General features: G+C 45.0%; 2 protein-coding genes across 3 annotated transcripts; one reads left to right on the plus strand and one right to left on the minus strand.

Moving 5' to 3' along the window:
• Positions 1–105: 105 nt before the first annotated feature.
• On the minus strand, positions 106–7,184 carry klhl28 (kelch like family member 28). Its single transcript, XM_079286031.1, has 6 exons — positions 7,091–7,184; positions 5,984–6,244; positions 5,264–5,901; positions 4,717–5,160; positions 3,229–3,437; positions 106–3,018 (listed from the first exon to the last, which is right to left on the minus strand). The coding sequence occupies exons 2-6, from the start codon at positions 6,242–6,244 to the stop codon at positions 2,855–2,857; spliced, it is 1,716 nt and encodes a 571-aa protein (XP_079142157.1). The 5' UTR covers positions 7,091–7,184; the 3' UTR covers positions 106–2,854.
• Positions 7,185–8,087: 903 nt separating this feature from the next.
• On the plus strand, positions 8,088–20,654 carry togaram1 (TOG array regulator of axonemal microtubules 1). Of its 2 annotated transcripts, none has more exons than XM_079286258.1 (23): positions 8,088–8,216; positions 8,779–9,954; positions 11,677–11,743; positions 12,949–13,077; positions 13,265–13,528; positions 13,658–13,941; positions 14,044–14,267; positions 14,368–14,462; positions 14,542–14,706; positions 14,802–14,867; positions 15,112–15,281; positions 15,383–15,554; positions 15,814–16,032; positions 16,404–16,527; positions 16,655–16,760; positions 16,951–17,186; positions 17,287–17,445; positions 17,900–18,026; positions 18,124–18,239; positions 18,408–18,591; positions 18,717–18,936; positions 19,048–19,134; positions 19,233–20,654. In XM_079286258.1, the coding sequence occupies exons 2-23, from the start codon at positions 8,923–8,925 to the stop codon at positions 19,484–19,486; spliced, it is 4,500 nt and encodes a 1,499-aa protein (XP_079142384.1). In that variant the 5' UTR covers positions 8,088–8,216; positions 8,779–8,922; the 3' UTR covers positions 19,487–20,654. The 2 variants fall into 2 exon arrangements, with proteins under 2 accessions (XP_079142384.1, XP_079142385.1); XM_079286259.1 differs by having other exon boundaries at positions 15,386–15,554.
• Positions 20,655–20,760: the final 106 nt, after the last annotated feature.

Below are 20,760 nucleotides of genomic sequence, written 5' to 3' on the forward strand. Positions count from 1 at the left end.
TGCAGAGTACAAATACAACTATTTTGGCGTACGCTTGTATTGATTTCTTTTGTCGCACTTGCGTTGCATGGATGTATGTAACAAGAGCCACATCAAAGCAGACGGTACCTTTTAAGGCAGGCATTTATTTTTAAACTGGGTACAACTGCACCACACAAACTGACTAAAATGTATGTAAAATGTCTTCAATCAAAACATGAGAAAATGTGAAAAGCTACCGTTTTCTACACCTAAAAGGTTTATCTTGTACTTCCAGTAATAATCCACAGGATATAAAATTCAAGATCATCACCTTAACTCCAGACACACACAATGGGAAATGTAAAAGAAGCAGAGTGGTCATTTGGCTAACATTGACATCAGTTTCAAAGGATTTTTTCTTTCAGTCACAAACATTAGAGTGGCAGACCAGGTGTTAGTCATCCGTCCGCTTTCTTTGAACAAGCACTTTAGTGAGAGTGGTGGCAAATACAAGACATTGGTTAGGCCATAATGAAAATGCATACAAACTCAATTCTAACATCCCTTCTTTTTGCAGATTCACGTTTGCAGATTTTAATCAGCATCTCTCCAAAATTCATTAAAGTAGTTAAATATACACCTCAGAAACGGTGACTACACGACGTAGATGCCAGGTGAATCATGGCTGCAGCACATAATTACGCCTGCGTGATTTGTGCTGTGGCTGTTGAGTGATTAACAAAATCTAGTACACAATAGACATAATTAGCAAAACAAAATCAGGTTACAGGACATAAAACAGTACAAAATATAATTATAAATACAATAAAAGACGCAACTCTAAAACAAAATGACACATTTGCAGAAACACGTTTTGGTTGCTTATGCGCTACTTTTCTAAATAAATTAGAAATCATTTAGGAAAGTAGTCTATATGGTGAACAAGCTAAACATCTCACCGGTGACACCCTGACCAATTTGCAAGTCAAATGTCATTTAAGTTCTCGTCGACATCAATGGTTTCCCTAATGTTTCAAAACACACAGTTTATGTTATTTAGAGCACAAGCAGAATTATATACGTGGTGAAAATAGCAGAGTTTATTAAAAACTGTGTTTACGTCGTGTTTGGCTGCTAATTATAATGAATGCAGTAATCCATCTGACTCTACCTCAAACATATGCCTTGTACAAATGAACCAGCATGCACAACAAAATGACAACACAACACACAGTCTGGTGGGATGAGGCAAAGTCAATGGTACCATTTGATGTTTCATCAGACGCCCACTTCACCAGCCAACGGTGTGAATCAACAGACATGCCATGTTGGGTTCTGTTACAGCAATATGAGATGCCTTGGCTTTAAACAAATACAAATAAAATAAAAGACAAAGACACATTCATCCACAGAGAGAACAGAAGTCTTATTGCATTTTCTAAATGCTGTTGTCCTAAATCAAATGACAATATGTATCAAATAGTTTGTTAAGTGCAATGCAGAGCTTGGTTACAGTTTCCACTTCTGTGCAAACATCAGTGCACATAGCAACTCAAACTACAAACTAGACTTGAACATTAAGTGACTAAACAAGACACCACCACCATAGATATTTACGGAGGATAGAATTTCGTGGTTTTCCAACCACAGGCTTCCATTTCAGTTTTATTGCATGGTTGACCATCAACCTTACCGCAATTACACGTGCTTAAATCAAATAACGAACATCTTACGCAGTAACGTAGCAGAGGTTGACCTAATTGTGTGAGGGCAACACAGACAAAAAGCTGAATCCTAAATATAGCACCAGTTGGTATTGTGTACAGACCAAAGGGTGAAGAGAGGGCCACGGTCGATTTCAACTATTGTGAAGAGTAGCACGTGCATGACCTGACCGTCGCAAGATGTAACAGAAGCAAGAACGGGGGGGGCGGGGGGGGGTTAATTTCTCCAAGGATGAAGCAGAAACTAGTGACAATCAATCCCAGGACAACTCTCCTCCACACCGACCCATGGACTCAAACTACACACACCCGCTCACACACGTGACCCAGTGCAGAAAAACATTTACAGGCAATGCACTAGAGGATATATTAATATCTATATATTTCTATTTAGACTATTTACAAGAGAGAAAAAGGAAGCCCTTTTTTGAAAATATAAAGATTTCAACTTTTCTCTTTTTTGTGAAGCACTGATTTTGATGCAGAACAGCTGCGCTGCTGAGCATCAGCTCTGCACCCCGACACGTAACAAAACAATCCTATCCGACATGCATGCACCCCCCAAGCATACACGGACATACGCACTACATGGCCAACAACCACATATTCATACAAATACACCAGCAAACTGCAGTGGTCTACAAAATCTGAACACATTGTTCCAGTTGCAGCAGGGAAATTATAGTTTAAAAAAAAAAAAAAAAAAAAAAAAGGATTTGAGTGTTTAACACAATTAATGGCATGAAGGAAAACAAACTTCTGCTAATATAACAGAATTTTTGAAACAAAGTGACAGGTTTTCTCCCACAGTCCTCTGGGAAATGGCTCAGAGTCCTCATTGTGGTCCAGCAGCAGTAGAGCGGTCGTCTCCTCGTGACACCAGCTGTCCAATCATCTTCCTCTCTGTTCTGCACAACTTTGCAGGTCTTTCTCATCTCTGCAGCCATGTCTGTGCCCCCCCCCCCCTCTAGCCAGCCAGCTAGCCCGGCACATCCATCCACCCAGCAGGCTCTCGCTCCCTCTCTCTCTCCTCTGGTGTTCACGTAGGTGTGCAGCGCTCCTCGGCACCTGGAGGACGAATGTGGGGAAGGAGGAGCAGGAGACAACAAAAAAAGAAACGTCTTTGTGTCTAAGTTCTCTTATTGGGTCCTAGCTGGCTGGGCCATGGGTCAAAGGGCAGTCAGACCAAAGTTGCAACGGCAATACATCATGCCGCTCGAGTCCAACCAGCTGTCCGAGATGGGGTCATAGCGCTGGACAGTGTTCAGGTAGGACGACCCGGAGTGACCGCCCACCACGTAGAGGTAGTTGTCAACGATGGCAGAGCCCACACCTGCAAGACGACGCCACAGTCACTTGTAGATAATTACACACGTTTCTCACTGTTGTCTGGAAGCAGTTAACTCAATAGGCTTAAATGACAAGCGATTACATTGAAGCCTCCACATGTCGTCTCCTTAGGGGACCCCACTGGGGGTCCCCAGAAAACTGTTTCTATATCGTGCAAATGGGGAACTTTAGCTAAAGTATGACGTAAACTCACCAGTGCGAGGTTCATTCATTGGCCGACAGGCTGTCCACTGGTTCTGATGTGGATCGTACCTCTCAATGCTCGACAGGTGAGACACGCCGTTGTGTCCGCCCACCACAAAGATGAAGCCGAGCATGACGCCTACTCCGAAGTTGATCCTTTTATCTGCCATGGGGGCTACCATTTCCCAGGCGTCCTTGCTGGGGTCGTACCGCTCCACGCTGTGTGAATCAGATGAAGCACAATTAAAAACGCGTACACGTTTAAAAACTATTCTTACAATACACAGGCATAAGTGATACCATATCTATCTAAAAAAATGATCTAAAGCATTGTTTCAGGGAAAATTAAGCCCGTCTTAGTTTGGTCTTAAAGAGAAACTTGAATTCAGAAGGTGTGTGGTTGTATTTTTTCAGTTTGGGTGTAAGATTATTTCCATTATTGGCATTTTGAGTGTATTTGTCAGTCTATACGAGAGCTTGTGTAACGCAAAAAAGTCTCCGCTTGCACACAATCCATCCTGGTACATGCAGGCACGGCTCCGCAGCAGGAGCGATCAGTTTCCTCGACATGCACTGGGGAATTCTTTTCTTCAGTGGACTACATTAACCATCAGCACTGATTGGACATCCACATAAAAAAGTGCCGAAGTATGCACTTTGTAGTTATTTGTCTACAACATGCAAAAACACCTACTTACTCCTTCAAAATATGTATTTTAGAAGCAGGGAACATACTTCACATTCAAATAAAATTTTTAATAAAATACTTATTTGGATCGATATTTATTTCAAGCTACAAAGAAGACTAAAGTTTGGGAGGCGTGATCACCAATGGTGGCAGTGAATTGCCAAATTTAACCAGAGTCGAATGAAACCCCCTGACGGCAACTGGAACACGAGCAATCAGGGGTTGTTTTGCAGTATGCAAAGCCATTGGGGAAAGAAAAAAAATAAATTGTCCCCAAAGATTCTCTGTCCAAACACATTCTCCAGAGGGGTTTCGGGAGTCAAGGAAACACGCAACAGAGACGCTTGCTCTCTAGAGATCGACAGCAACAACAGAGGTCTACCCAGCAGCACACAGTCACCCTCTCTACGAAACTTCAGCAACCACTTCTCCTCAGACTCCTGTTCACTCATTAACAGGGCCCTGGCCAGTCTCTCAGCAACACTTGACATCTTCCACCTGATTAGCAGCTCTATTAAATAACTAAGACCGTGAGAAAGAAAACCAAGTTAGGAGGCCTAAAATATCGACAAGCTTTTCCCTCAAATCAAGGACAATTTTGAACAGATGTCATCTTTAGGAGCAAAGAACGATCCGTTTTCGTATTTGGAACCTATGTAGCTTTCTGCAGTTCTGACATTACACAGAAAGTTCAATGAAAGCGGTTAAAGTTAGAGGCAAAGAGCAGTACCTTATACATCGAACTCAGCAGCTACAGAATGATAAACAATGAGAAAACAAAGAGATCACATCCACTCTCCGTGGTATTACCTGTTCATGTGGGCTGGGCCATAGCCTCCGATAGCATACACCATGCCATCCAGCACAGCGGTGGCAAAGCAGCTGCGGGACTTGGTCATGGGCGCCACGGGCTGCCACTCCTTCAACTTGGGGACATATTTCTCCACCGACTGGAGGTAGTACTGGCCGTCGTAGCCGCCGAGGGCGTACAGCTCGCCCGCCAGCACCACCACCCCGAGTGTGCTGCGGCACTCGGCCATACGCTCCACCGAGGACCAGGTGTTGCTTTCGGGGTCCCAGCACTCCACTGTGCTCTCGTGTCTCCGATAGCTAATGCCTTGTCTCATGTGCGTGGCGATGCCTCCCACCACATACACCTTGTGGTCCAGCACCGCCACTCCAAATTCATACCGGGGTACGCTGAGAGGGGCCAGTCCCATCCATGAATCCGTCCGAGGGAAATACATTTCTATGCTGCAAGCGAGAGGGAGAGACAGATATTATCAGATCAGTCCGTTTGTTTAAAGAACGCATTTAGAAAGTTGCTTAAAATTATTATCTAGATATAGTTTTTTACCTTTCTAATGTCGCAAACAGTCCAGCCTTGCCTCCTACCGCAAGCAGCACCTTCGGGGCACACCGTGGCCGTGCCGACAACACAGTTTGATAGGAGAGCCGGTGCTCGGGCATAAAATGATATTTGAGGGCCTCATTGAGCAGGTGCTTGCATGCGTGGTCATCTCGTATAAGGTGGTTGGCTTCATATAGGCGAGTGAGAAATTTGACGCTGAGTAGAGGAAGGCGAACACAGTGCAGCAGCGGAGCCAGATGCTGCTGTCTCTCAGTCACGTCATATTTGATCCACGATTCCAGGGCGTAAAACACGGTCTCCTCTGTGACCGCCTTAAGGCAGTCATTGGACACGATTTCATCCAACTCCGCCCTCGTCAGTTCAAAAAACTCCTCCGTCAGACAAACTTCCTCAAAGTTCTCACAGATGAACTTGGTTGCGGCTAGGCACAGGTCATGACAGCCATATGTCTCTGCGAAGCGGGAGATGCCTATACAGTTTCCAGCATCCAGCTGGCTCTCTAAGAAGGAGCAGCACTCCTTAAGTACTAGCTTAACCTGGAGTAAGTCGGCCGCCGGTAGCAGAGATTCCACCGTCTCCTGGGAGATAAACACCGTGCCGGTGTAGGCATACTCAACAATGGCCTGGAAGAGAGTAAAAGCGTCACATAAACACCAACAACTACGGTACAGCCGTTAGGAACGTGTCCGCTGGCTCCAAGCATACCTGCAGGGCAGTCTCGTCGATGCACTGGAATTCCACTTCGGAGGTCTCCTTTTCCGACAGGTTACCCGTGAACATGGCCTTGAAGTAAGGGCTGATGCTGGCCAGCACTACTTTGTGAGCGTGGATCTTGGCATCACCCACGCGCAGGACAATGTCACATAGTTCGTGATCCTGCCGCAAGAGCTGGAGGCCTTGCAGCAACTGCTCCGAGTGAGGCCGCTTCAGACTGGCAAACACATAGGACTGGTCCTGCTGGTCCATCTGAAGTTCGCGAGGAAATCCACATATTAGTGCATTGTTGACATCTTGTCAAGGCTACACAGCTGCAGTGACATTTTCCGATTAACTGACATGTGACCAACAGCCAATGGAAATACTGTAAATCCTGGACAACTATGGCCTCTTGTCTCTTAGACAAGCCTGAGAAGTCAACTAAACATAGGCCATGCAACATGACGTAATTACAGCACGCATTAAGGAATCTCTCCTGGGTAGTAAGATGCATTCTGGGATGTTTTTAAGTAATACAGCAGTGATTCCGTCTCGCTCTGTTAGCAGTCTGCTGTGAGGAAAGTTAAAGAAGCACGGTCTTCTTAATCCAGTGCTAACGCTGCTTAAAGTCAACCGACCGTATTGGCTAATGACGTTAAGCAAACATTTTTTTTTAGGTTTAACCTCAAGCTGCATAAATGCTGCTGTGCTTCATGACAATCAGTCACAATAACGGTACCCGTTAGTTTTGTTGACCGAGGCCTTTGCTTGATTTCTGACGGAGGACAGATTAAAATTCGTTAGCTAACGTTACCTCTTAGCTTTACAGCGACAGACAGCTAGTAGCTAGCGAACCCCACCACAAGCTACCCGGGTATCACATTAACATCAATGTCACCATCAGCAATGTTAGCCTCCAGCAAATACACAGCGCCTATATCCGTCTCATTGCACTGCAGTCGGCGCGGGTTAGTTGCTAAAAATAAATACGGTTACTGTGGCTAGTTGCATCATTGATTGATATACAGTAACATGGCTGACGGATACAAAACGTGACGTTACAGCTGGCTAGCTGTCAGACAACATTTGTCAATCGTCAAATCAAAGACAACGAACCTGTAACCTGTAGACCGTCTGGTGCGCCGCTGTAATGACCGATTTTGCAGTGGCGGAGTTCAGCGGCTATGAAGAAAACAACCTACTGCCAACCGAGCCACAGAGCTACAGAGGAGCTCTTATAGAAACGAGCTGTGAGAGCAGCACTCCCACTTCCGCTTTTCAAAATAAAACCACATTCACAGATATTTTTGTCAAGGAAGAGCGATGCTCACGAAGATGTGATACAACAGTAAATGTAATGGAAACATTAAATTGACGTAACCTTAACCGCAAGTCTAGCCACATGAACAGCAATTTAACTTCAGTATAAGAACAAATTATCATCAGCAACATTGGTTCGAATTTGCTGTATTTGTCTTATAATGCAACAATCACTCCTCCACATGAGTTACACAAAAAAAACAAAGTATATTTGCCTCTGAAATCTTGTGTATAAAGTTGCATCATTTTAAAGTAAGTAAAAACAAAGAATGTACAGATTTTTTGCATAAATAACTATTCTGCAGTGAACGTGATCCTCGTGTGTCCCACAACAAGGATGCAAACCTGGATGGCAATTTGTAAGTTATCATTCTAGTGGACAGTGGCCAATGTTTGGTTTTCCGATAAAAACCGAGGACGTGTAGATGGCTATATTATAGACCAAAATGTATTTGATAATATATACATTTCATCATAAAACACACAGAAACAAACATTGGAAGTTATATTTATGTTGTATTCCTATACAATGCGGAGTTAAAAACTAGATACAAGTACACAAATCAACATGAAGGACGTTATGTTCTTTCATTCATCATGTGTGGTGATGATGGACCGTCTGGAGGAGCCTGGAAACTCGCGTCACCATGGAAGCGCTCAGTTTGCGACATGTATTCGCCATTTTGCTTCCTCAGTGTGTGTGCGTGTATGTATGTAGTTATGTATGTGTGTGTGTGTGGGATCCTCTCTACAGGAATACCTCTGTAGCTTTCACACATTCAACACTCCAGACAGCAGCTGAAACAACCTGGGAAGATGTCTGCACTGTAGCTGCCGCAGCATGACACGGACACTGGGGCGACGTAACATTAAATAAATAGTCTCAAAGAGCGTCACGGAGGAGCGCCAGAGGGAATTCAAGGTCTGCTTTCTTTCTGTTTTTATAACTTTGCTAGCCCAGTCAGCCAGCACCAACCACTGAAACAGTGAGCGGAGTAGCGAGTTAGCTTAGCACCGTAACGTTACGATAGCTAAGGCTAAGTATCTCTGTAGCTCACCAGTATTAACGGTAACTTAGTCCGGGGCTGATAAACCCGTTGATGGCATTACTCAGTATCGTATAAGTGGCTCCGGGGTCGACACACATCACACTAACTCATGTTACAACAGCAGGGCATAATGCAGCGTAACGCAGCAGTACATGTTATGTAAACCTGCCGATAACTAACGGTACCGTGCTCGACAGCCACAAGTGGTTGTGTCTAATGGCTGTAATCTAACATCTGATCTACCGAAGCGTTAGTTCATCGATGATCGTGATGTTGAGGAGCGATAACACACTCCATCGGTTCAATGTTACGTGGCTGTGTGACATGTTTGCATACATTATTACAAATACTTTTAATTTCCCCTCTGAGCGAATGGGAATTGATGCAGTCGTGTGTGTGGTCCTGCTCATTTTTCTTCCTGTTTTGCATTCACAGCTTGATGAACCGGCGAGTGGGTTTCCATCACAAACCACTCAGGATGAAATCACGAAGTAAAGAGGACGGATACTATTGTCCTCACAGGATTGTGTTCGCCCATTTGGATTCTCAAATTTGACCACGACCGTAAGACCGTCCATAATGATACCTGGGTTGATCTCCCATGAGTTACAGGCGCTGCTTCTGGACCTGAAGGATTACCAAAATCGCACGAATGGGGTGGAAGAGCTCAAACGCATCCTCTCAGAAGTGGACATGAGATCCGTCCCTTCTGGCAGTATTGAGGAGTTCATCCATTTTCTCCCTCGACTTCTGGACGACAGTAATTTTAAAGTGTTATACGGCACGTTACAAGTTTTAAACCTTCTCATTCAGAAGCTAGACACGGGTGTAGACAGATATTTCAAACAGATAGTCTTAGTGGCTCTGAAGGCGCTCGGGGACACTCACACCGTCACCAGAAATGAATACATGAATGTGTTTCGACAGCTGATGAAAACTCTTGCGCCGCAACAAGTGTTGGATCTTGTCACTGGCAACTTGAAACACAAGAATTCGAGGGTTCGGGAAGATGTCCTCAACATCATCATGGCAGCGATGCTCACTCATCCTAGAAAAGATTTCAACATCCCCAAGCTCTGTTTGGAGGTGGCCCCGTACCTGGCAGACGGCAAAAGGAAGGTCCGCCACGCCGCCCTCGAGCTCTTTGCTATTTTTGACGATTGCCTTGACACGGGGAAAAAGCAGCCTCTAGTGAAAGCTGTGGACATGGTCGAACTCAACCAGGATGCCGAGGGTCTGATGGCAGCCGTACAGGCCAGACGAGCAAGGCACGTCCTCCCCAAACTCTCATCAGAGGGGGTAGTGGAGTACGGCTTGGTGGCCCCCAAACCAGCACACCGGTGCTCCCTGCAGCACGGCTCTGGAGCTGATCTGGATTGGGTGATGAACGGCGGGCGGGTAAGCAGCGCCAGGAGCCACAGAACCGAAGCAGACGGTGACCGGCTGCATGGCTACGGCAGCCTAGGCTCCCTCACTGACGACCTTCCACTACAGAGGAGGATCGTCAGCGCGGGTAAAGGGAGGAACAAACTACCCTGGGAGATGTCGAGCTGCTCACCCACTGAGAATGACCAGCAATGCAGCGCGCTGAATACAAAGTGCTCGGAAAAGGTGGGGTCCATCGTCACTATTCTCACTTATCTCTTGTGATAATTAAGCCATCTGGGAACATTCCCGGAGTTAGCATATGGTAGATAAGATAGAACAGTTTACACGGTATATTGTAGGTTAATACACCCAGAGAACAGATGGAAATGTTGTCTTTTTAGTTACCATTGATTGACACTAATGAGACAGCTATTGATGAAACAAGCAGCATTCACCCCCCCTAAAAATACTCTTTATGATCCAATGCAATTAAGGCTTAATCAGTCATTTGTTAGCTGCTTGTACAGTCTTTCGGAGCACCAGAGTGCTGTTCACATCGACTATGAAATCACAGAGCATCTCAGTGACCAGGACGTCTGTTGATTTGCTCCCAATCAGTCACTGAAGAGCACGAAAGGAGTGCTTATTGTTTCTGCCTCCCTTTTAGTCTCGCTCGGTTTACAGAGGGAACGACGAATCTAAACCTCAGTAAGAATATATTCATCGTCTTGTTTGTTTACCGTCAGAAATGCACACTAGTTGTTTGAGCAAGCTGAGTCACACCCACAGGCACCCAGCCAAACCGAAATCTTAGAGGTGTCACTTTCGTCAGAGAGTGTTTGGGGTGGGTGGAACCTACATATAGTTCTATCTCTCATGATGCAGTATGGATGATGTGCAGCAGAGAGATAGTTATGTTTCACACCTTACGTCATAGAGATCTGCAGCGTCCTCTTCATCTGCTTGTGCATATGATTTCATACAGTTTCACGGTTCATAATGCTTGATTTCTGTTCTTTTGTTTAAATGACTTGACATGAATCTGTATTGGCAGGGTAACAATAGGTTGACTTGTGTTGTTGACTAGATGTCTCTCAATTCATTAAACGGTGGTAAGAATAGATCGGTAAAATCACTGACTATTCCTGGAAGAAGTGCGGGAGGTGAGTGGTTTCCCTGAACTGTTGCTGCAAAAGATGAGCGTCCGATGTCTGGAGAAGAAGCCGTGTGAAGATCCAGGTTAACCGGTGTGGAATACGTACCGTGTCGCATTTCATTAGCTCGCAAATTGGAATGATTTGTTGAACTGAGCCACGATCAGCTCGATCTAATAATGTCCATCTGTTGAGGTGAATGACTCGGTTTCATGAGTTATTGATTAACAATATATTGTTCTGGAAACTATCATGCAGAGAAATAAGAGCCTTCGTTTGTTAAAAAAAACAACTTCTGTTTACAGCGGTGTCTGTTTCCCAGCAACGCCATTACCACACAGCACACTTACTGAAGGGGGTGCGACACATAATTGGATATATCACGGTGCGATGCTTGTGACAAAAGAACAACATGGCTTTTTTTTACTGCTCTAGTGTTGATTGCAATCACATCAAGTGCTCCACAGCTGATCAGGTTGAAGGCAGTGGGAATAACCTCTGCCTCCCTCTCTCTCTCTCTCTTTCTCTCTCTGAGGCTGAGATGCATGCACTGATACAAAAAAAATGTCCTAATTCTGTCTCCTTGATTTATTTAATTTTAACTTCCTGTATACTGTTTACAGTAGCAGGAGAGCCTCGCAATGAGCGTCTCTTGTCTGAGCTGGAACATGCATGCTGTATCCCTTTGTTCAGGCCAGTGGATGGAATTACACTCTGAGTCCTGTTTGTTTAAGGATTGTTTTACATTTGTCATTTGAACTTCATGCTCTATTGTTGCTTTTAAAATAAATTATTTTCTGCCCACTAATAGGTGGCCGGTAAGGATTTCCTCCCCCTGTCCAAGAAGCTGAGTCAAGAGAACTACATACCCAGTTTCAGTAAGTGCCAAGACTCTCTTCTCTCGATATTACACCCACATATATATATATATATATATATATATATATATATATATATATATCGCACCGACTGTTTGGTCTTCTGAACTGTAGCCTGCTGGAACGTTATGGACACAATGAATCCTGTCAGAAGATTGTCATCAAACTCTCATATTCTATACTAATTCTCTGTTGGGTTTCATACCATTGAGCCACTGGCTGTTTGAGTCGCACTACTAACGCAGGAATAGACTCGTTCCAATGCTGCCTCTGTATTTGATGTAATCCGGACACGCGCTTGTGGAATGGAATCCTTAAATGAAGCTCTCGAGTGTAGTCTGTGTTCTCACAATATGTGAACGCAGTCCCCTTTTTCTCTGCTTTAATTCGGTGCTATGCTAAATGTTTTGATATTGTGTAACATTACTGTGTAAAATGTCCGTGTGTGACCTCCTCCACCTGGAGACGAGGTGTTCCCGAATAGTCTGTTCTCATTCTCGTTGAATGTGTCTCGTCTCAATCGAATCATCACTCTAGTCTCTAAATTCTCCTCCATGACACCACCAGATCAAGTTCATACTGTGAATTGCATTCTGCATTGGGATAGTTTTGTTCTCGATTGTCATTATGTGTGTTAAAAATGGGATCTGTAATGCAGCCCTGAATGCTTGATAGCCAGCGTTCTTCAGTGACTCTGAACTGTGAGTCAACACCAACACAGCAAGACGGTCACACCCCCAGCTTCAGTGTGTCTGGGTTCACATCTCTTCTCTGCTCTTTACACCGTTACTGTTACACTCAGAACTGTCCGTTTTTATAAAGCAACAACAGGAAGGAAGTAAAATGACTCCGAGGTAAATATGTGATGTAATAAATTAACAGCAATATTAGTCATCGCGCTGTAAGTGATAATGAAGCTATTGGAGTAATAATAATGAATGAGTGCCTTCTGAAATAATGTAGTGGAAATAATCCCCCAATCATAGTATATCAGACAACTGAATTACAGAACATACAGGAGTGTATCCCTGAGAAATTAAAGTAAACCAAGTCTAGTAACTAGAGTTGCAATAGTTTGTACAACACACTTTAAAAGCCTTGGTTTACAGAGAGGTGGTTACTGTCACGTAGGTTATTTGAGTATTGTGCAACCCTGTTAGGTTTATAGTGTGAAACATATATAAATAAATCTACTTTCCATCTAGGTTCTGCACCGCCTCAGAAGCCCCAATCCTCCAGAAGGAGGGAAACCCCTGCACGCCTCAGAAGAAGTGGAAGCCTCAACTTGGACCCCGACATCTTTAAAACCACCAACTTCTCCGACCCAGATGTTGGTAAGGAGCCATTTTTTTTTTGCATACTTGTGGCAAGAAGAAAATCAGGATAAGAAAGCACTTGGGTCCTTTCAAATGGAAAGTTTTCAACATCCAGACAGTCAAATGAACCGTATTTCCACCGTGTTACCTTTTTTATCGACTCAGTATTTCATGGTTCCTGACATGTGAATGCTCCGTCTCACAGCGGCGCCCAAGGGACGCATACTCTCGGGGAACCCCAGTGTTGAGCGCACGGTCTCCCTCCCCTCGAACCCCTCCACATCTGGATCCTTCCTGCTGCCCTCCTACCCACTGGCCTCCCTCCCAGGAGGCATGCTTACTCCGACACTGTCCCGCCGCCATGCAGACTCCTCCCTCTCCATGTCCAACACATGGCCCAACAAGAGAGAAAACACCCCTCACCAACGAGACACCAGCCCGTGGAGAGACACGACAGGCACAGCAACGGGTAATTTCATTTAAAAAAGACCTAAATTGACATGTGAGCTTTCGGATGAATGTAAAAACGTTGTGGCCTCTTTGTATCTTCTCTTTTATCCTCCATGTTCTTTTATCCTCCATCTTCTACCGCCTGCAGGAGACCATCTCTCCAGCAGATACTCTCCCCGGCCTCTTCGGGCCTCCCTTGTGAGTTCTTCTTCCACTTCGTCTTTCCGCCGGGCTCTGAGCAGCACCAGGGCAAACCTATCTATCTCGCCAGTTGTCCCACCAGCAGAGCAGGTCCAGTCCCATAATGGCCAGAGGTGCAATGCTCCAGGCAGCCCTCCGAATCAACAGCTAGAGAGGGACCTTCATCTGGACCCTGATGGAATCAGTGTGGCGCAAGAAACTCAAGAGGATGATCCTCTGGACATGCAGGAGGTCAGCAAACACACTCTGCAGGTCCAGGGGGTTGAAGTTTGGCTCCTTTATTATTTATTATTTGCTTCTCCATGCTCATGCTCATTTGTGTGGTGCTCACAGATGCTGAACTCCCTGCGCTCATTGCGCAACAGTGCTGCCAAGAAGAGGGCCACGGTGAGCCTTAGCAGTTCAGATCCAGACAGCCCCGACTCAGCTGTGAGGCTGGACCTGGGTCCGGACTCGCCGTCACACAGCTCTCCAATGCTTACCAGCTCAGCCAGTGAGAGCGGTCTGTCCAGTCTGAGCTCAGTCGCCAACTCTAGCTTCAACGGCATCAAAACCAGGTGAGGGCTCTGCATTCTGCTGCATGTAGCAGATGTTGTTATGCTTGTGATCTAGCAGTTGGTTCCAGCATTATTTCTCACTTGTCACGTCCGTCAACAGTCCCGGAAACTCTGCTGCTCCAGGAATGAAACCTTGCATTGCGAGAGTGCCTTCTGCAAAACTGAGGTCTTCTGTGGACTTCAGCAGCCTTCAAGGTATCAAAGGGGATAGTACGGTTTTGCCCAAACTATTTTATCATTTACTTTATTTACGCTTTTGTTTTCCCCCCCCAAGGATTGTCACAGAGAAGCGAACTGTCGTCCGACGTGGGTGTTGTTGGGCAGAGAGTCACTTACTCCAACAGTATAATCAAAACCGAGGAGGAGAACACAGGACCGTCCGGTCCGCTGGTCAAACCAGCCTTCCGTGACTCCGTCAGGGCTCTGAAGCCTGTCAAAGGTCAGTCAAACTGAGATTTTTCAGCTGTATTTACCTGGTAATACTATTTGTTTGCTGAGATAATGAATCAGTATTCCTCTACTTTTGATTCTTAGGCTCTCAGAGCTACAGCAGCAGGAACTCGCCTGCCACCGACATGGCTGAAGGAGTCATTGGACGACGTCAGTTTCTCTCGATCTTGATTTGTACCCATAAGTTATTCCGTTTGTCATATTGTCATGTTACGTTGAAGTACGAAAACCAGTCAAGTTTTCAGTGGACATCCCATAATCACAAACTGTCACCGTTATAAAAGAGTTAGAATACTTCTCATTACTGATTCTTCCAGCAGTTGAGAAGGTTTGATGTCCACCAGTCATATTACACATTTAAGTTCTCTGCGAACATCCCCCTCATGCTTCCTAGGCATGTTCGGCACCGCGGTGTCCTCCGGCCGTCCGGGAGCTGCCTCGTTACTTGAGCAGGGTGATTCTGTGACCAGACCCCCCGCTGATCCCTCAGCAGGCATCTACAGCCACGCCGTGTCCGGCTGTCACCTAGACAGTGATGACAGCCCACGTCCAGAGGAGGTTAAGGTTAGTCACACTTTGTCCCAGTAGCTAAATCATAGCACAGCATACAAAGTTTCCAGTTACTAAAATCCCACCTGGTGTGTTTTCTACCGCTGCATGCACAGCAGAGGGTGAAGAACACAAGGTTTAGCCGGGACAAGACGGGGCTGCAGTGTCTGGATCAGCAAGAGGGGCAGTGCAGTCAGGTGGACCATACACGAGACCAGATCCGCCAACGCGTTCGACAGATGCTGTCTGACTCACCCACAGAGGAGAATGGAGCATTAATCATCAAAGGCAAGAGAAGATTTGGAAACCTCAACCTAATGTTTTTATTTTTGCTGAAATGTATATTTCATCATTTTTGAATTCTAGCTAGTTTAGATTTTTCTGATTCTTTCTACTTTGGTAATCATTTATCACTTTTGTTGCCATATTAAACTGGATTTAGCTGTGATGTATTTTATTGTATCCTATTTAAAGCAATGAAGTCATCCATATATGTAGTTTATACCGTTTGCACCCGGACACTTGAAATGATTTATTTCTGATGTAGATCTGCATCGCAACGGCAGCACACTGGCGTCCACCAAAGCAGACCTTCTCTCCGATGAGCCTCCCGTCGGCCAACCGGGACCCCAAAGCCCCATCAAGTGCTTCACCCCACCCCACCAGCCGAGCCCCCCCACAGTGCCCCCGAACCCCAAAAACCTGTCCCGTCTTAGGAGGGCCCCTAGCCTCAACAGAACCCGACCATCGCTGTCCCACAGCTCAGGTTAGTCCATCTAAAAAGACTCCAGCTCAATCATGTGTCGCTGTGTAGCTTTATAATGTTGCTATGTGTCCTCTCTCAGTGGGTCCGACGCTGGCATGCAACTTAGCAATATTCCACCGCATTATAAATGGATGAACCAGAGCTTCAACAGGTCTTTGTTAATAGAAAATGTTGAAACATTAATTAGACTGTCGGAGCCATCGGAGCATGGGTGAATAAGATGCTTGCTTTTGGGTAATGTGCCAAAATGCTTTGTTTTGACAACCTGCTGTTAATGCACCGCCGCCCACACGCTCCACTCGTTTTCAGACTGATAGAGATGTGACATGAGACGGAATCTGTGTGTTGTTTGGTGTCTGCGGGCCATTTAGATGAGCTCTCCCCTGGTGCTGTGGGTCACAAGAAAAATCTCTCGGAGCTTCCGGAGCTGTGTTCGTTTTCCAAGCCTGACCTGGCACTGACGCAGAGCTTTAACCTGCTGAGCTCCGAGGACTGGTGAGAAACACTTGTTGCAGTATCTCAGATGCACTGCGTCCTAGGACATAGATCCATCATACTAATAACTCAAATCCAGGGGTTCTATAGAGGTTGTCGTTTTTTACATTTTTTGATACATCTTCAGGGAGAAGAAGATCGAGGGTCTGACGTTCCTGCGCAGTCTGGCTCACTACCACTCAGACACACTCCAGGGCAGGCTTCATGATGTCTGCCTGTTTCTCATTCAAGAGGTAGTATAACTTGTTGTATAACACTCCTACATCATTTTTACTTGTTACTCCATCTGAACTTGAACTGCTTTTGCTCCTGATTTATGTTTTGATATCTTTATTTTACAGCTCATTTCTCAGTGTCTTGGTAACGGAATGCTGGAATGCCCCCGTTTCCCCGTTAGGTATTCATAATGTCCGTGTCATTCAGGTGAAGAACCTGCGGTCAAGTGTCTCGAGGGTCGCAGTATGCACGCTGGGCGACCTGTACACCCGCCTTGAGAAGGCAATGGACCAGGAGCTGGAGGGGACGGTGAAAGCGTTACTGCTGAAGGCCGGGGAGAGTAACGCCTTCATTAGGCAGGATGTAGAGGCAGCACTGGGCTGCATGGTCCAGCACTGCACACCGACCCGTGGCATCAACGCTGTACTCTCTGGGGGACTGAGGTCAGTGTGTGTCTCCCTGCACACACGCACACAGTGAAGTGCTGTTTCACCGCACTTGTTCATCTTTTGATTTCTGAACTGGTTTCCCCTCTTCTGATAGTCACCTCAATGCAGTGGTGAGAAGATGCGCCGCCCAGCACCTGGCTAATCTGGTGGAGAAGGTTGGTGCTGCCCGCCTTCTGTCTGGAGGTAAAGATCTCACCGACAGAATCCTCCCTGCCGTCACCAAGCTGGCGCAAGACTCCTCACAGGAAGCCAGGTACACTTTGGTTTTGTTGCCGCATGCACCAGTTAGGTTCGTAACACAAGGATTTGATTTGAACTTTTTAGGTCAGCACAAATTTGATGCGATTCATGAATATTTCCTGATTTTACATGGTTGGCACATGCCATAAAATCCGCAGAGTGACCAGAAAAATAGACAATGTAATGCAATCCAAACTCATAATGTTTTTGTCGACTCTATCGGAGATGATTTTACTCGTTTTTGATGCCATAGTTTGTTGGTGAGATTTGTAATATTGTGTTGTCCCATGTATGTGAATAGGACTATTACTGAAATGGATATCTAAAAACAAAACAGCTGATTTATGGCCGTGACATCTGCAAGGCCAACAATGACATCGCAGTTTAGAAGCTGGAATTTACGCAAGAGAGAGACTGTTAACAACTAAACTGTCTGGGTTCACACTATCAAACTGGTTCCACCACAGGTACTTTGGGCGTCGAATGCTGCTGTCCCTGTCTTCCCACCCTGACTTTGACAAGATCCTGGAGAAATACATCCCCACCAAAGACCTGCCGACTGTCAGAGACACCGTCTTCACTCTCAAGACAAAGGTGCAACTGTTTTTCCTGTTTGTCTTTCATAACATGTACGGTGCTTCAGCTGAATGGTCACACCGTCATCTTAACTGGAGATTGTTTTTTTTTTTAGGGTCTTGGTGAGATGCCCCAGGAAACGCAGTCGGCCAGGGGTAGACGCTCCCTCCCAGGCAGCGGCACAGTCAGGGCCTCCTCTCTCACCAGAGAGCCCCTCAACCAGACCAGCCGGTGGGTGTAAACATGAAGCAGTACAGCAGCACTGTGCAACACTAACTTCAGCCTTTTAAGCAAAGCTGTCACTAAACACAAAGTGTATGACGCATATAGGAAGCACAAAGTTATTCATACCTACTCACAGGTTTGTAAACTCTTTGATGTACTTTGCATCATCTACAGGGAGTCCAATAGCCATTACAGCTGCAAAGCTCAGACACAGAGTATTGCAGACAAGAACGAATACATCAGGCAGATCTCAGGTCTGCTGGGTTCAAAGGACTTCAGAGAGAGGATCAAGGGAATCGACCAGCTTGTGGCCGACTGCCAGCACAACCCCAACATGGTCATCAATAGCATATTCCCGGTTGGTACTAGCATTTGTTTCTTTTTAAAGCCTATCTATATTTCATTGTCATGGTTCTCAGTTATCGCCACAATGTCTCTCTTTCACCCTTTTTGTTCTTTTCCCTCCGGTTTCCCTTCTGTCAGCTGTCCGATGCGTTCAAGGCCCGGCTGCAGGAGTCCAACAGCAAGGTCAACCTGTACGCCCTCCAGTCTCTCCAGAAAATCATCCACTTGTTAAAGGACAACCTGTCCCAAGTGGTCCACATCCTGGTCCCAGCAATCATGGACAATCACCTCAACTCCAAGAACGACGCTATCTACTCTGCTGCTGTTGGAGCTATTGATGCACTTATTTCAAATCTTGGTACCCATCTTGAACCTTCAAATATATCTGGTAGAAGTGAATTGCGAGGCTTAGTCTAATCGGAGAACTGTCTTTATATGACTTTGTGATTTTCTTTTGTTTCCGTGACAGATAACATACTTCTTCTTCAGCCTTTCTGCACCAAGGCTCAGTTCCTAAATGGCAAAGCAAAGGTGGATCTCATCGGAAAGGTTGCCGGTATGTATGTTTTTTAATAATTCTGAATACTGCAGTAGTTTCAGCCTTGGCTCTTTGTGTCTGACCACCTCTTGTTCCTTCTCGCTTTCTGTTTCCAGATCTTGTGACGGAGCTTTACCCTCGCAAGCCCCAGATGGTGGAGCAGAAAGTGCTTCCCTTGCTGTGGCTCCTCCTGGGCACCTCCAGCCACAGTGGCACCGTTCATGGCCGGGGCGGCAGCGTGAGGGGTGCTACCGCCAGCCTGTGCCAAGCCCTTTACGCCCAGATGGGGCCCAGTCTGACCGAGTGTGCTGCCTCCCAGCCTGCCAATGTCCATAAAGGTTTAAATGAGGTCCTGAGGACCTTATCCTAAAGGTAATACAGAATCCAAACACACCCTGATGTTGGAAGAGAAGAACTTCTTAACACTGACCTTACTTGAAGACAGAGATGTTCTACATTTCTTACATAGTGCCTGCACTTTTGTATCCATAAAGAGAAAGTCCTTTAAAGAAATAGGATCTCTTAATCTTATATCAGTGAGATTTCCTCTGGTACAGAAGCATGGACAGTTGTAACACATATTCAACCTGCTCTCTTTGCACTTTGAAAAAGGTAGCTCATTATCATGATAGATTTCATGAGTTTTACATTTTACCATCCTATGATTGTCATTGCTTTTTTTTCATAATCTTAACATGTACTGTAGACAAATCGGACACTATTGCGGAATGTAAGATTGAAATGCACAAAAGACGAGGAAGACAGGGACCCGATGGGTGTATATTTTTGCTGTTTCATCAAATGTGATGTGATATTTTCAAAATGTCTCATGTAGTTGTTTTTTTTGTGAATTGAGATTAACAAAACAAATAGTACAAAATACTTTTGTACAGCTCAAATGTGTATTTGCACAGTATTAGCTTACTCTGTAATCGTATGCTGTATAATGGTACAGTTTACAATTTATCGAATGTGTAATGCTTTCAAAGTCTTGTTCGTGATGTGCTGAGTTGGTAACTTCTGTCTTTTGTCTTTTTTTTGCATGACCAAAATTTACTGGCAGGCTCAAAATTGTTTATTTTTGTTAAGGAGATATATATATATATATATATATGTGTGTGTACAATGATGCCTGGATCAAGGTTGGGTCAGAACCAGTTCTGCTGGATCCAGCGTGAAAGGAAAAGGAGTTCAGTTTTACTCCAGCTGTTGCCTGAGAAACAGTGAAGGCCCAGATGTGATTATGTCTCAGTATAGTGCCAGACTTCAAGTAGCCTTTTAACTCATTGTTAAATTATATTGAACTTGTTTGTGAACAAGACACAGATTGGGATATATATATATATATATAAAGTGTTTTATTTCTGTAAAACCAACTTCCCGGTGTCTCATCTGTTAAGGTCTAATCTTCACTGTTACATTTTGTTTTAAAGGGGTAATTCAATTTTACTCAAGAAACACATTATGTGCCTTTAAGTTTCCTAATGTACTTTTATTAATGAACACAAGATTCTTCACAGGTTTTCCATTGTTTTGACTGTCAATACATAATGCTCTATATATATATATATACACACACACACATATACACACACATGTATATATACACACACATATACACATACCATGGTGAATTAGCCCTTT

Source organism: Melanostigma gelatinosum (assembly GCF_949748355.1).
Source record: "Melanostigma gelatinosum genome assembly, chromosome: 16".
NCBI lineage: Eukaryota > Metazoa > Chordata > Actinopteri > Perciformes > Zoarcidae > Melanostigma > Melanostigma gelatinosum.

Bases quoted from the DNA above. Each gene is read 5' to 3' on its own strand.
- togaram1 (XM_079286258.1), top strand. From the start codon at position 8,923: ATGATACCTGGGTTGATCTCCCATGAGTTACAGGCGCTGCTTCTGGAC. The intron at 16,528-16,654 runs GTGAGAAACACT...ATACATCTTCAG, and splicing joins CTGCTGAGCTCCGAGGACTG to GGAGAAGAAGATCGAGGGTC. The intron at 18,937-19,047 runs GTACCCATCTTG...TTTCCGTGACAG, and splicing joins TGCACTTATTTCAAATCTTG to ATAACATACTTCTTCTTCAG.
- klhl28 (XM_079286031.1), bottom strand. From the start codon at position 6,244: ATGGACCAGCAGGACCAGTCCTATGTGTTTGCCAGTCTGAAGCGGCCT. The intron at 5,161-5,263 runs GTAAAAAACTAT...TCTCGCTTGCAG, and splicing joins CTGTTTGCGACATTAGAAAG to CATAGAAATGTATTTCCCTC. The intron at 3,438-4,716 runs GTAATACCACGG...TGATTCACACAG, and splicing joins GGCCCAGCCCACATGAACAG to CGTGGAGCGGTACGACCCCA.